At 39.6% G+C, this 16,262-nt stretch overlaps 1 protein-coding gene across 1 annotated transcript; it reads right to left on the bottom strand.

The window, feature by feature from the left end:
* Positions 1–183: 183 nt before the first annotated feature.
* On the bottom strand, positions 184–8,473 carry LOC144462248 (interferon-induced very large GTPase 1-like). The gene is made up of 6 exons (XM_078166046.1): positions 8,333–8,473; positions 7,993–8,070; positions 7,775–7,853; positions 7,412–7,675; positions 6,831–7,091; positions 184–5,017 (listed from the first exon to the last, which is right to left on the bottom strand). Exons 2-6 carry the CDS (start codon positions 8,032–8,034, stop codon positions 321–323), a joined length of 5,343 nt encoding a protein of 1,780 aa, XP_078022172.1. The 5' UTR covers positions 8,035–8,070; positions 8,333–8,473; the 3' UTR covers positions 184–320.
* Between the last annotated feature and the right edge of the window lie 7,789 nt (positions 8,474–16,262).

Here is a 16,262-nt window from a genome sequence, read left to right as displayed (position 1 = left end):
TTGTACCTCTTGGCATTTACATTCTAATGATATTCATCTGTCACACAAAATCATGAATTCAAACTCAAATTTAATCAAACTGGAAACGTTAGTATGTGTCCTAAAGTATCAAACAGTATTTAAAAGTATTCTCATAAACATAAACATAGAACTATTATATTTGTAAGCTGCAGCTGCAAATAGCTTTGTATCTTATAGACAACATGTTAATATTTGTGCTCTAAGTCATATTAAACAAGTAAAATGTAAATATCCATGTAATGATAGTGAATGCATGTTAGTAGGATGTGCACCTCTATAACCACAAAGCTTGTAGTCTCTCACCTGATATAAAAGCGTTCTCTGAGGCTTGCTTCTGCCTGCTTACGTGTGATACATTTCCAAGAAGCAGGTATGCTAGCAGGGTTTGCATTATATGCTACAGCAAACGTATCGTTGAACCTTGCCAGTACATATTTCCAGTAGTCTGATGCCTGAAGGCTTACGTCTGGAACAATTTTCCAGTCAGGAAAAATATCTTTGTAACGTTTGAAAGGGTACCAAATTCCATTTGTGGCACTGCAGCAAAAATGACTGTCACTGATCACAGAGTGAGAGCATATGTCAGTACCACATGTCCCACGCCACCTGACTTCACCCAGAGCCTGTGGCCGATGTAGTGACGTCCAGTGCTCAGTGTGGTCTTTTCCTCCTGCCTCACAAGGTGCTTTGCAGAATGGACACTGTTTAACACATCCAATCAGTCTGGTGAAAAGCTCGTTCTGAGGATTCACATGAAGTTGTTTTAGTTTTGTTTGGATGTTTGTTTCTTTAAACTTCTCTGTAAGAGCCTCTGCCATGTCCTTCAGACAGTCGGTGAGCCAGTGAGCAAACTGTTCCGGGTTGGTATTGTTCAGGATCATGAAAGCACCAAGAGCATCCTGGGAAATGACCAGTTTATCACCAAGTTCCTGACAGACATCTTCAACAAATTTTCTTAAGTTGCCACTCTTTTTGGTTTTAGCTTTGTTGATAGCATTAGTTATGTTCCTCATGCTAAACTGGAGATTTCGATACTCAAACTCAAACATGATAGACCCTTTTAAGAAGCGTTCTACTATTTGGTCGAGGATCCATTTCTTTACATAATACTCATATGAGTCAATGTAGCTCAGATAGCTTTCAAAGTCATCCTTTGTGAGCAAATCCAGTAAAAGTGAATACTGGAGGTATATTCGTGTGCTGAACTGCTGGCTTGTCATCATTTCACCAATGATATCAGGACCCAAGGAACGCTTGACAAAGTCTTCAACTGCAGGCTTCAGGCAGCAGTTTGTGAATTCTTCTGCCTTCTTCTGGCACTGGTCTCGTTCATGGAACAAGTCTTTAAAATCAGTGCAAAACCTTTCTTTGTTTCGATTCAGACATCTGTAGGGATCATTCTCATGTATGAAATCTTCGTGCATGATCTGAAACTGTCTGGCTGCATCTCCACAGATGTGCTGTTTCAGAGAAATTTCAAACTCAATCTCTGTCTTCACTTCCTTATTGTTTTGCAGCTTCTCGTCAATCATGTGGAGGATCTCCTGAATGTAAGTGTCATGGTAATTGCTTTTTCTTTCCACTTTTCCAGTGACATACTGTTTGCAATCTGCTATGATACTGTCAGCCATTTGCTGTACAGCCTTTATGTGATCTTCAGTGTTGAAGAACTTGGTGATTCTGTGTTTCAACTGCTTGAAGAATCCTTCTGCAGTATATCTGAAAGGAACAAGTCCACATTCTGACAGGGTTTTTTTACTGAGCAATTGACAGACATGACTTCCCTTACGTCTTAGATTTTCTCTCAGGTAGTGGTACACACTTGCAAAGACATCTGCAGGCTTTTGCTTAGAGAAGGAGAGTTCCTTCACCATTCTGTTCCACATCTTATCAAATTCTTTGTCCAACTCTTTGCCTGTCATCTCTACATTTTTTCCCCGACATTGTTCAATCAATGCACACACTCTCTCCTCTAATTCTTTTGCGTGGTTCTCCTCGATTTTATCAAGTTCTGCCATTCCCTGTCTGATGTCAGCTGTTGCTGTGAGTTGATTAAACACAGAGCTCTCCATTTCTCGTCGAAGGGTCTTTGCACTGTTTGCAAAGTCTTCTCTGTATCCTTCAACTAGATAGACGTGACCCTCTGTTTGCTTGAAGTACTGTGACAAATTGTCAAGAAGCTTTGTCTCCCATTTCATCAGCACTGTGCACGCTTCACTTTTCAAACAAGTGAGAAATTCTCTCATGTCAGCTATCTCAGATTCCACAGCAAATTTGCCAAAATTGGAAATTCTTGTCTCAGCATTTGTAACCCATGTGTACATTTCTTTTTTGAATTCCCATTCCCATTTGTTGAATTCTGTGCACAGCCTCACGTATGCATCAGCCACCAGACTGTTTCTGAAGCTGAAGATGAAGTTTTCATGCTTTACTGCATTCCACAGGTTTTTCATCCACTCTGTAAACTCCAAGATATTATTAGCAGATGACTCACAACGTCCCAAAATTTGGATGACATTTTTCTTGAGCTCATATACAGCTTCGCTGTACCCTGCATTGACTGGTGCCATTGGTGGGTTTCCATTCCAGAGTCCAGGAATGTACCAGTTCCCAGTGTCTGGACTGTACTCCATCACATCAGTGAAGCTCATGTTCTCCTCTTTCTTTTCCATTTTGGCTGCTGCCTGGGTCATCTCATTTAACTGCTGCAAGAGCAGTTTCCTGTCTCGTAAGTTCTTCTCATGAGCTGAAACATCCGACACATTCTGGTGGACAAACTGACATTTGGGCTTTTTACCCACCTCTGTCATCCTGAGAAAAGCATGCACAACTATTTGTAGGATGTCTTTCATTTCAGTTGAATTCTCCATTCCGATATTGATGATGGTGATATCACTCAGCCCCACAACAAGTGTTGCAAGCTCATTGTCGTGCTCATGGCTATTATCCAGTTGTGCAAGCTCTGGTGACTTTAAGCCCTCAGTGTCAATGATCACCATGAAGTCACAGTTGAGGACTTTTTGAACATCTTCATTGATTCTGATGAGCAACATAAAGGCACCTCGAGTGCATCGCCCACTGCTGACTGCAAACTGCACTCCAAACATGGTGTTGAGGAGAGTAGACTTTCCTGTGCTCTGAACTCCAAGAACTGTGACCACCAGTATCTTGTTCTTAGGAGACACCAAGCCATTGAGCTGAGAGAGGACGTCACTCACCCATCTGAGAGGTATGTTGGAGGCATCTCCATCTACAAGCTCAAGGGGAAATCCATCAAGTAACAATTCTGCACATAGTTTGGGCAGATGTTGAAACTGTTTTCGTGATGGGTGTGTTTCTGGAAGAGACAGTGAAGCCTCATAGATCTGACCCATTTCACGGAAGAAGTGTTCAGTCCCCAGTGAGCTGTTGGAGAGTTGTCTGTCAATTTCTTTGATCTCCTCTTTGTTCTCAGAATTTTTGCATTTCTTTTTGTACTGATCTCGGAGGCCAGACAGTTTTTCTCGAGACAGGTTATCAAGGTTCATTCGCATCCATTTCAGGAAATAGCACCTCTCTATCCCTGGTCTTGTTATTGCGTTGATAAAACACGTCATTGCATTTGACATGTCACAAGTGTTCTGTTTTTTCCTAAGTTTTGTTTTCTGTACCTCAAGGTCACTTTTGTACTTTTCTACGTTCTCAGACCCAATATTTCGGAGCCGAAATTGTTCCTTCTCCAAGCGAGTCAGTTCCTTCCATATTTGGCCTTGCAGGGGTAGCTGAGTGTCTTTGCATTTAAGGATGTCTTGAATTTCTGCAGTTATGGCATCTGCATTTTTCTTGGCACTCTGGCACTCTGAAGAGTCTTCATCAACCAAGATTCCCAGTTCATGGGCAATGTCAGCCATCTGCTCAATTTGCATCTTCATCTTTGAGTTCTCAACTACTTTGCTGACTGTTTTCCTCAGATTTTTAACAAAGTCTGCATCATTCATCTGCTTAGTCTTTAAAAGGATGTTGCTGTTGTTCAAGCCCAACTTGGTTGCCACCTTCTTTACAGCATCAACACTGAAGTGCTTACTTTGATGGTTACCTACCAAAAAGATCTGTGCCTTGTGGCGTTGGTTGGTGAGCAGCTCACACTCAGAGTCCAAATTGTCAAAGAACACAAAAACTGCTGCTGATGTCTGACACAAAAAAGAAAATTGTGTTTCAAACGAGGCAATGTCTCCACGAAGGTTAGCTACAGCTACTGGCTCACTGAAAATATCCATGTTTTTGTTCCCACAAGGAAGGTACCAAGTCATTTCAACCAGTCCATTGGATATTCTCCTTGGACTGTCACCACACTCCATGTTATTGTCACCACACTCCATGTTACAGTGAACAAATGTATCATGGTACTGCTGAGAATTGCTCAGAAGCTTATTGAGGATCTCTGACTTGGACAGGGAGCACTCACCCAGTCTCACAAAAGATATCATTGGAAGTTCAGAGAGAACAATTCTTTGTTCAATGAAGCCTTTGGACTCTGAAAGTGACTGAGGTCTGTACTTTTTAACGATTTCTCTCATGGCCCAAAGCATGAGTGTGCACTGCTTTGTGTCACAATTGGGAAGCAACAGAGGCACAGAAAACTGACACATAGACATTTTGAGTGCCATTTCCTGTTGTACAAAAGCATCAGACCACAGAAAGAGAGCAGTGATTATGTCAAGGGGGTTTAACATGTCACCTGAATTTGTGCTGCTGACCAGATTATCAAGATCTAACTCTGTATTCATGGACTGATCACTACAGTTTGACTCACATGCAGATGTACATTTCATATTCCTAGCTGTCACATTAACCATCATTAGTTTCTTCAGAAAAACACATCGAAGATCTGAATTACACTTGGCAGGTTCATCAGTAATGGTCCTCTCGTCAATCTGAAGTACTGTGCTCAGGGATAGCTTCTTTTTGTCCTGGTACTCCAGTCCCAAATCCTCCAAAAAACTCTGTAGTTGTGTCTCTATAGACATAAAAAACAATTAATATTAAGCTCATGATGGTTTTTTTTTTTTCAATATTTTATTTCATTTTGCCCTTACATAGTTTACACCTCGCTAATACTGAAGCAGTCTAATAAAACAGCTGTTCTTTTGAGTAGTGTTGACTCAACATTCTGGTCCTTTTGAGGGCTTTATTTTGTGGTGCTGTTGAATTGCATAGTCTCATACTGACAGGTGCTTCTGATACTTTGTCCACACCATTTATATCTATGAGGTCAGACTATTACAAAGAAACTATAATGCAGTACAGGTAAACACCATAAATACTGTACATCCTCCAATATGCCCATGAAGTTGAATTGACATCTTTTAAAAACACTTTTAAGAAATACTAAACATTATAATCTCAATGTTGTATTATTAGACTGCAATAGTTTTAGCTAGTTGCACCTAATAAACTGGCAACTGAGACTTGAGTAAATGGATTTGCAATGTAGAAATAATTTAGATTTATAAACACTATCAAAATCTAATGGGCAGACTGCCGCTGGATTGTCAGTAAAGGACTGGAAATACGTGGAAAAGGTCATCCTGTGCTTCAAAATGTTGCAGATTCATGAAAATGCTGACTTGTTAACCATATCAAAAGATTATGAATATAAAACATAAAGGTATAGTCGGTTTTAAGATGTCATTAGGTATTAGTGTACTTGCACTATTGCTGGCCAAAAAAATTCACTAATTCTTTTGTACCGATTCTTTTGCAAGTTTGATTCATACCAGATCTACACTGTTACATACAGCCTCACACTTGAAAGGTGACATTATGCAAAATGCACTTTTTCATGGCTTTTCAACATTGGTATGTGTCCCTGGTGTGTTGAGAGATGGAGCATGACCTATTAGATTATGTCCCTGCACACTGACCCTGAAAGGTGTCAGTGATTCATGAGGATTGACCACTGTCTGGTCACATGGGTGTGAGGAAAACCCTGGATTAAATAAGTAGACTAGACCTGTGGCTGAGTATTAGAAGAGACATAGTGGGGAAGCAGGGAAGGTCACCTTTGCATTAGTTGCATGTTGAGCAGGAGCCATTTGCTTACACTATGATAGATTGTGCACGCCAATTTCCTCCTCCATTTTTATTTAATAGCTTAGTTAAGTTATAGGTCAATAGGGCATGTGATGCAATAGGTCAAACTGATTAACATTTTATTTTAAGAGCACCATCTGCTGGACCACAAGGCAAACTACTTTAAACTCTGTTGCAGTTACAGACTGTACATTTTGATTACATTTCAGTCATATACAGTTTGAATGTATTTTTTCCCCGAAAGTCTAGATTAAGTTTGGATTATGAAAATAAAAAGGGACAGCCCCAGAGTCTACTTCTAGTGCTTGGAGTTCAGCCCTTGTTCTGGCAGCTCAGGAAGAGAGAAAGGAAAGATTTTGTTTTGACTGATACTGATGCTGTTCCTATTCCTCATCTTGAAGATCACATAGATCAAGTTCTTTCCAAGTACTGCTTGCCACAGCCTTGTCACAAGTAGGAATTCATATGAATTTTTACAAGTTACCAGGTAGACTGAGGCCATGTCCTCCTAGGTTTTTTTGGGAAAAGCCAGCATTAGCTTTTGTCAATGCCCAACATCCACTGGTTATTAAAACGCAGAGTGTTTTATTACTTTCATTTATATCTCTTTTATTTGAATAGTCTTTTGGAAACTTCTGCAGAGTTGTGGTAGAAATGTGTATAATGCTCAAAAGTCTGTGGTTTTATTAGAAAATCAATTCTTCTTTTTTATTGACATTATGATTTCTGTTACTTACTTGTGGTAGCAGCTGTTACAGCTGGCTTGCTTCGTCTTCCATTCCTAAGTTGTGCAGAAACCTGCAGGGAGTAACACACCCCTGGCTTCAGGTTGCTGAAAGTCTGGTTGTTTGCGTCTGTTGTCAACACTTGTTCAGTTTCTCCCTCGCTGCAACAGGTCACAGTGTAGCTCTCCACTTCACCAGCAGGTGGGTCCCAACTCAGAGACACTGACTCACTGCTTATCTGGTCAACTGTAATGTTTGCAGGAGGGCTGGGCTCTGTGGGAACATCACAGTAGTTTCACTTATACTTTGGAATTCAAGTTCAGTCAGTGCTTTTCTGTATTTTAAAGTGGTGTTTAACTGCCAGGTTAAAGAGGTGTGGTAAAAGATAAAGCCACATATAATCAGGTCATGCACTTGTGGAAATACAAATTATTACCACATCTTCAGTCTAAAACTGACCTTTTTAACCAAATAAGAGCATACCTCAGTGTAAGAAATACATTTATATAGGTTATGAGATCAAAGACCATTCAGACAATACTTTCTATCTTTTTTGTTTGTTTGTTTTTTACTGATTTGTTTTACAGATTTACCTGTGAAGACAGATAGCGAGGTTGCTTTGCTTTGATTTCCATTATCAGCAATCCTTATGATGCTGAAAGTATACTCAGTCCCAGGATTCAGTCCCTCAACCGTCACAGTGCTGGAGTCCTCTCTGATCAAACTGCCTGTCTGTGTGTCACAGGAGTAATCTATTTGCAGTTTATACCTAACAGAGGTCTCAGTGAGTGAAAAGCCAAGAGAAACAGTCTCCTGGTCAGCACTGAGAACTGTTACATCTCCTGGTGGAGGAACGTCTGTCACAAGAGAAGAGAGGTACATCTCAGTATCTCAACATTACAACATGTAAGCCTATTTCGTTATAAATCAGATCAGTTTTTGACGGTCACACATACAGTCAGACTGTGATGTTGGTAAAGTAATCTTTCCGTCCTCATAGTATGACTCGGGGTAATCTGGGGCATCGTAGAACTCCTTCATTATTTAAAAAAAAAAAACAGTTTAAAAGTGAAATGAATCAATTTATAATCCCATTCAATAGCTTCAAGGAGAAATATTTGGCTTGTAATTTTATTGTTATTTAAGTTTAAGGTTGTAAAAACGAGCTGTTTACCTCTTCATCAGAGTTATCCATTGTAGGTACGCTCTCAGCCATCCCACACTTGCTCCAGATTATTCAAACTGCTTCTTACTGAAAGTTATAGAAATGAACCCTGTTATCAACATCTTCTCCAACAGTTATCCATATTAGACATGAATCACACAGCTAAGTGTACTCTGCAAACTGTCAGACTACAATATAGAATAAAACAACTACTGTAATGGGCACACTAATGGAGCTGTTAAAAATAGATAAAACACACTGAGTCACGCTTCTGTTTTATGGAAAGCCTGATATTTTTGCCGGACTTCAAATGAGGGAAACAATCCTTGACAAAGAGATTGTTGCTTACCTTTGTTGGAGTCATCTGTCCATGGTAAAAGTACTGTTCTGTTCTTTTATCCATGAATTTGTAGTAATTGTTTGTGCAGTATTCTGTTATAGGTTAAGTAGCTTTTGTCCTGAGGACAGAGCTCTGAACACGCCCTGACAATGCACTAGCCTACTGCCTACTTTTATTCTGCCGTGTGAAGTTACTTTCACTTTTGATTCCCAGAAACAGTTAACGGTTATGTGGTTTCCAGTAAAACAAAACTTATTTGTCTTGTCAGGAGGTGGTGAGGGGACGGTGGATTGAAAGGGCTGATTTGTGTAAAACTTTGATTTGTTGTGAACTAGTGGTACAAAGTATTAGAAATGGCTATCAGAAATAATTACTTATTATTGAAAATAATTATTAATTATATAGATGCCAAATAAAGCCAAATAATCAACTCAGTCTCATAAAATATGCTAAAATATCAATTTGGCACTCTGATTAATAATTAAAATAATAAATAAAGCTGCAAACAACAATGTACTTCAGCTAGAGGTGGTGAAGCCACTAACACTGATGATACCCCATTAGCCTCACCAGTGCTGGGCATTAGCGTTACTACAAGTAGCGAAGTTGCTAACTTAACCGCGTTTCTCAGTAGCGTGGTGGTAACGTCACAACTTTCTATCATTTCAATTCGCCATGATACTGAGGATAGGTAATGTGACTGACGCCAGCGCCACACCAAGGCAGGTAGACGACGAGGGAAGCACTTCCGCATGACATCACATACTGAACCTTCAGTTGATTCTGCTTGCTGCTTCGCTATTGGCTTTTCTTAGCAAGACCCGCCCTACTCTGCCTCTGATTGGCTACATTGCACCACTTAACGTGTCTCTGACTTGTTGCCCACAGACTGTATTCAGTGGATTTGCGGTGGACACTGGAGAAATACACACACAAGGGCTGAGAAAAGAGACAGAGACAGAGACAGAGAGCAGTGTTAAGTAGGAAGAGAGGGGGCAGACATTTGCAGGACATGTTCATGTTCTAATGTCCCCCCAAAAAACTTTTTAATATAGGTCTGTTTTTTTTATTGCTTATATGACTGTCTTTTATTTATTATGGTTTTATTGACTGAAAAATATATTTTGGAATCCTGTTTTTGAATTACTGACAGAGCCAGATAGCTGACTGAAAGAGGCCAAGACAGAGAAATGCATTAAGTAGGAAGAGGAGAGAGAAAGGGAGAGAGCAATAGGCCGACTGATGATGTCATGTTATTGGAGGACACGTTCAAATAAAAGAAAGAAAAGAAGACAATTTTAATTTAACTTTATTATTTTATAGTAAGTTAGTGGTGTGTAAAAAAAAAAATCTTCATGAATAGAGCCTGTACGCTACAGTCCATACATTGACAGATGACAAAAAACATTGTGATACTGGAGAAAACAAAAACAGATACAGGGGATTACACCCACCTCTCTGGCCAGACAGGAGAGACTGGGAGTGGAGTCTGGGCATAAACACGTCTTACACATTCAAACATTGGAGGCCTTCACAGTCAGGTAATAAAACTATTGTGACAGATTTTAAAAACTAGTGATTAAGACATAAATGACCTAGTTACACTTCCTCAGGTCAGACCAATAAACTAAACTCTGAATGTGTTTTGTTGAAGCATAATCTAAATCCAAAAATGTTAGATTTTGGTTTGAACCTGCTTTAGAATGATGGACAGATACACACCTACACACCAACTATTAATAAAGGTTTAAATATGGTTTTGCGTATTATATAATATTCCTAACATTGAACCACAATATAGATTGTGTTTAGTTTGACATTAGTTATGAGATAGTGAGAGGTCTTCGTGGGTCTACGATAAAGTAGCTCACTCAGCCTTTATGTCACAGCACCACCACTCCCTTTTTGTACATATTTATATGAGCATTGTTGGTTGGAGGGAGCCTGAGATATAAGACCTTTGTTGCCATGACTGCTTAACTGTATGGTGGTGCATATGACAGTAAAGTATTTGAACTTTACCACCTCTTCTTTTATTATTCCCAGAAACAGTAAATGATAAGGCTATGTAGTTTCCAGTAAAATGTAACATATTTGTCTGGTCAGAGAGTGGTGGTGGAACAGTGGGTCAAAATATTTTATTTGTCAAATAACAACAAAATTAATGATATTTCTATCAGCCTTAGTTATACTTTGTGTTAACTATGAATATCCAGATTTTAGCATACTAACTAATGAACTTAGAAATACTGTTCACATTTTAATTGCTATACATCATCGTGTTAAGCCCAGTTTAGACCAGAGATTTGTGATACGATGAGTTGAAACAGACAACTACTTGCAATACGCCGTTTTGCAACATTCTAAAAACCTCCCGGTTCACACCAGTGCAACTAGATAAGACGGCGTATCATCTACATGCAACAACTCTCTGTACTTCTGTACTGATTTTCAGCTTCACAGGATTATTTCTTGACGGAATATAATTTGTATCTTCTTAAAATATGAATGAGGATAATTTTACTGAGATACTGGCTACAGTTGCATTTGTGGTAGTGATGAAAGGGTGAAAAAACATAAATAAAACCAGCACCAGATGGACTGTATTCATAATAAATATGCCGTGCTAATGTTAATAACCAGCACCAATTAATCAGTGAGAATGTGTGTGTGTGTGTGTGGTGGGGGCATGAGCACATACAGTGAGCAGCAGCAGTGACCCACCGCCTGACACCTGCACATCGTGAGGAAACAGCGCTCTGCATGGACAGAGCACCTGCCGCAGCAAGCCAACACACTGTCTGCGGTTGTTTTCACTTGACTAGCAGACTTCACCACAAGCTGATAGGCTGTTGAAACAGGTCATGTGCTTTACATTCTAAAACTAGCTGCCGGCGATTTGACCAGCTGAGTTGCAGGTGACACCATCAGCTGGCTTGAGTCTAGCTCAGACCGGCCGGTTTACGCTGCTGCAACTTTTCTCTGCAAGGTTCTAAAACGGTTGCGTCATGTCGCGAATCTTTGGTCTGCCCTGGGCTTTAGTCATTGTGTCACTGAGTTTGACTTTATTTGCACAGGTTAAAATAAAACAACGATCAAAACTTTGCAACTAAACAGGGAGGATTTTAAGAAGCTTTGGTACGTACTTAACACGGGCTCTCTGTGGTGGTGTGTCACAGTGTCTGCCCCACTTGTGCATATTGCTGCTCAATCTGTCCCTGTGTCTCTCCTCTCGTGCCACATTCGCTACTCCCCTGATTCTTTCATTGCCATTTTCCATCCATCCATCCATCAGATGAAAACTTTAGTTTGGATTTAGAATTACTCAGATCCCTTGTATTGTTGACCAGGTGTAGTCACTGTGCAGGTAAAAAGACTTTTCAACTTGCTATTTCTTTTTTTGTTCAACTCTATTTAAGGCAGAACTCACTTTAATTCCCAGTTCAAACTGCATACACGAGTGTTGGAAAGGCCACATTGATACTTATTCTGTCACTGCTGTATAAAAATATCAGTCTTTGATGCAGTATTGACGTGAATAACTACTTATGAAGCTTGACATAACGTTTTTGTCTTCCACCTTGCTGTAGGTCTCAGGTTTTCGCTTGTTTTACTGTATCAGCAGTGATAAAAATAAAAACACACATGTAACCCAAAAACATTATTAAATATTAATAATAAAATTAAAAGCAAAAGATTTTTCAATATGGTGTTAGGACCACTGGACTCTGCAGAACTTCAACTCTAACCTGGACATGTAAGTTCAGACGTCTTCAAACTGGCCACTGTGGCCTCCTTTGTTCATCAGACAAAGAAAAGTCATGTGAAGTGTGAAGTTATGCCCATGGATCCAGTTTTCCACTGATATTGGTCACTGTGGCATGTGTCCCTGTGATGTCACCAGTCCAACAAACCTCAGCTTCTTTGCTTAAAGCAGCTGTGCGGAACTTTTTACCATTAATAAAACTGTCCCTAGTTCGTATCTCACAGAAATACGTGAAATGACCACGACCTCTTAACACCGCATTACGTGGTGGCAGCACGTAATGGGTTGAAATTACGTGCTGCCACCACGAAAACAATGCCAATGTAAAGTCAATTAGGGTCCTCTCCTGTGGTGGACACACGGATTCCCTGATTCAATCACGTCACGTCAACCTCGTTTTCCTCAATGATATCTTTAACATTCCTGTATACACACAAAAACGCGGAAGTGTTCTTGATATTAAAACGGCAAATATATTCCTCTGTTATAATTTCCCACCAATAATAATAATAATGATAATAACGTGATAGTTCGGCTGTTCTAGATATTTGTTATAGCCTATTCAAATATTCAATCACAAAAACGCCGTTTCTAGAGAACTTGCTAAAATATCTGAAATGAACCATCATGCCTACTTTTTCTTAACATATTTCATCTACAGTACAGGCCAAAAGTTTGGACACACCTTCTCATTCAATGCGTTTTCTTTATTTTCATGACTATTTACATTGTAGATTCTAACTGAAGGCATCAAAACTATGAATGAACACATGTGGAGTTATGTACTTAACAAAAAAAGCTGAAATAACTGAAAACATGTTTTATATTCTAGTTTCTTCAAAATAGCCACCCTTTGCTCTGATTACTGCTTTGCACACTCTTGGCACTCTCTCCATGAGCTTCAAGAGGTAGTCACCTGAAATGGTTTTCCAACAGTCTTGAAGGAGTTCCCAGAGGTGTTTAGCACTTGTTGGCCCCTTTGCCTTCACTCTGCGGTCCAGCTCACCCCAAACCATCTCGATTGGGTTCAGGTCCGGTGTCTGTGGAGGCCAGGTCATCTGCCGCAGCACTCCATCACTCTCCTTCTTGGTCAAATAGCCCTTACACAGCCTGGAGGTGTGTTTGGGGTCATTGTCCTGTTAAAAAATAAATGATCGTCCAACTAAAGGCAAACCAGATGGGATGGCATGTCGCTGCAGGATGCTGTGGTAGCCATGCTGGTTCAGTGTGCCTTCAATTTTGAATAAATCCCCAACAGTGTCACCAGCAAAACACCCCCACACCATCACACCTCCTCCTCCATGCTTCACAGTGGGAACCAGGCATGTGGAATCCATCCGTTCACCTTTTCTGCGTCTCACAAAGACACGTTGGTTGGAACCAAAGATCTCAAATTTGGACTCATCAGACCAAAGCACAGATTTCCACTGGTCTAATGTCCATTCCTTGTGTTTCTTGGCCCAAACAAATCTCTTCTGCTTGTTGCCTCTCCTTAGCAGTGGTTTCCTAGCAGCTATTTGACCATGAAGGCCTGATTGGCGCAGTCTCCTCTTAACAGTTGTTCTAGAGATGGGTCTGCTGCTAGAACTCTGTGTGGCATTCATCTGGTCTCTGATCTGAGCTGCTGTTAACTTGCCATTTCTGAGGCTGGTGACTCGGATGAACTTATCCTCAGAAGCAGAGGTGACTCTTGGTCTTCCTTTCCTGGGTCGGTCCTCATGTGTGCCAGTTTCGTTGTAGCGCTTGATGTTTTTTGCGACTCCACTTGGGGACACATTTAAAGTTTTTGCAATTTTCCGGACTGACTGACCTTCATTTCTTAAAGTAATGATGGCCACTCGTTTTTCTTTAGTTAGCTGATTGGTTCTTGCCATAATATGAATTTTAACAGTTGTCCAATAGGGCTGTCGGCTGTGTATTAACCTGACTTCTGCACAACACAACTGATGGTCCCAACCCCATTGATAAAGCAAGAAATTCCACTAATTAACCCTGATAAGGCACACCTGTGAAGTGGAAACCATTTCAGGTGACTACCTCTTGAAGCTCATGGAGAGAATGCCAAGAGTGTGCAAAGCAGTAATCAGAGCAAAGGGTGGCTATTTTGAAGAAACTAGAATATAAAACATGTTTTCAGTTATTTCACCTTTTTTTGTTAAGTACATAACTCCACGTGTTCATTCATAGTTTTGATGCCTTCAGTGAGAATCTACAATGTAAATAGTCATGAAAATAAAGAAAACGCATTGAATGAGAAGGTGTGTCCAAACTTTTGGCCTGTACTGTACGTGCAGTGTCATTACTAGTTCAGCTTTACTAGACATTTGATATATTCAGTAGATGTATCTTTTTACGACCCTGTTTTACAACAAGCCGCAAAAAACCTACCTTCCCAAAAACGCCATTTTTAGAGTACTATCTAAAATAACTACGATTAGCCAACATCCTTGCTTTTTTTCTTAACATAGTTCATCTAGATGCAGTGTAATAACTACTTCGGCTTTACTATATATTAGATTTATTCAGTAGATCTATCTTTTTACAACCCTATTTAGAGCCCTACTTTGCAAATCAGAAGAACTACAACTATGTTGCTGATATGTATCAAACTGCATGGCGCGGTCCCAGGGAATTGTAGTTTTTTAAAAATCTAAGTGTTTTTCCCAGATTTGGAAGTTGTAAATACTGAATTGAGAGTACACTGTGGACTTTAAGGGATGGTAAACACATTTGTGAAATCAGATTTTAAATATCTAATTTCTAAATGGGTGAAAATTAATTTTATCCATATTTTATCCATATCTGACAACACCCTCAGTTGTTGACTACACTCACATGATAGCTGAGGTCAAGAGCTCTCTATAACAGTTGGTCCCATGTCTGTACCCCCTTTAGTTGCTGAGTTATAAGCCCTCAAACATGCACTGAGGTCAAGGTTCAAAGGTCAATGGCTGAAAGCAGGAGCCATGTAGAATCATCATACTGACATATGTTACTCTCCAGGTTGAGACCTTTCCAATGATGTATTTGGTTTAGCTCTACGACAAAGTTTAGATTTTTTCATTTTTTGGACACAAGCCATGCCAGGTGTAGTTTCAGAGAGCACTTTGAAGGCCCAGTGTATAAAATGAGTTTTGTTTGTTTCTTTGCTTGTTTTTTTCTTTTTTACTGTAGAGAGTTACTAAAATGAGTCATCCTCAGACAATACAATACTACTAAAAAGTAAAACCAATAATAACAATAATGAAATAAGCAAAAATAGTATTAAAATCATATTGAAATTTTAAAATCTATTTACAGAGTGGAATGGTAGCCTAATAGATAACTTAGATACTATTTATTATTGTTTAGATACTATTTAGCCTATTATTGTATTTACTTTTAGCATGTTCTACTTTTGAGTAATTTCCGAGAAGTTATGATAAAAAAAAATAAAAAATTACAGACTATAGGAGACAACCTCTTCAATGTCTCACGTCAATTAATTAACACTATTTATAATGCCTTCTTTATTTTTTTTGCTGCTGTCTCCAGTTGAGAGTGGTGATTTGCTAAATACATTCTACAATAATAATTAGATTAACATTTGGTCTATAATATTGTTGGCTATATTACGCATTTTAATAAAAAAAAACGGAAGAATAAAAGAAATAAACATCGAAATAATTACTTTTTTTATTGATACTCCTCTCTGACACACACACACACACACACACACACACACACACATTGAACACGCGATTGAATGAATGAATGAATGAATGAATGAATGAACATTGGAAGTGGTTCAGCCACAGTCCCGCCGGCTGGCGTGGTCACATTGAGATTACATTTGTTTTTTATTACTAACAAAATGTTTTATATTGACCGTATGAATGGTTTCGTTTTCAAATAAATATTTGGAAATGAAAATATGCTTTGGTGTACTTTTACAGAGTTTTGCAATATGTATATAGCCTACCTGTATCAAAATGTATAATTTTCAGCAGCGGTTTGTGTGACAGCTGCCACGGTCGGAGGTATAACCAGTGGGGCAGCCCCTGGTTCTGTGGGTCTGGCTTGGGGTCCGCTCTCCCCTGGTGGAGTGGAGGGTGGCCGGGTTGCCAGGGGCAGACGGCTCCATGTGATGGTGTTTCCTCTCTGGTTCTTCCGTGCTCAGCCTTATTTTTATCT

The sequence above is a fragment of the Epinephelus lanceolatus genome, unplaced genomic scaffold, assembly GCF_041903045.1.
Source record: "Epinephelus lanceolatus isolate andai-2023 unplaced genomic scaffold, ASM4190304v1 scaffold31, whole genome shotgun sequence".
Taxonomy (NCBI): Eukaryota; Metazoa; Chordata; class Actinopteri; order Perciformes; family Serranidae; genus Epinephelus; species Epinephelus lanceolatus.
Note: the sequence above shows the minus strand (reverse complement) of the source record. Positions and strands in the feature narration are given on the sequence as shown.

Bases quoted from the DNA above. Each gene is read 5' to 3' on its own strand.
- LOC144462248 (XM_078166046.1), bottom strand. From the start codon at position 8,034: ATGGCTGAGAGCGTACCTACAATGGATAACTCTGATGAAGAG. The intron at 7,854-7,992 runs GTAAACAGCTCG...TAAATAATGAAG, and splicing joins TGGATAACTCTGATGAAGAG to GAGTTCTACGATGCCCCAGA. The intron at 5,018-6,830 runs GTAAGTAACAGA...TTATGTCTATAG, and splicing joins TGTAACAGCTGCTACCACAA to AGACACAACTACAGAGTTTT.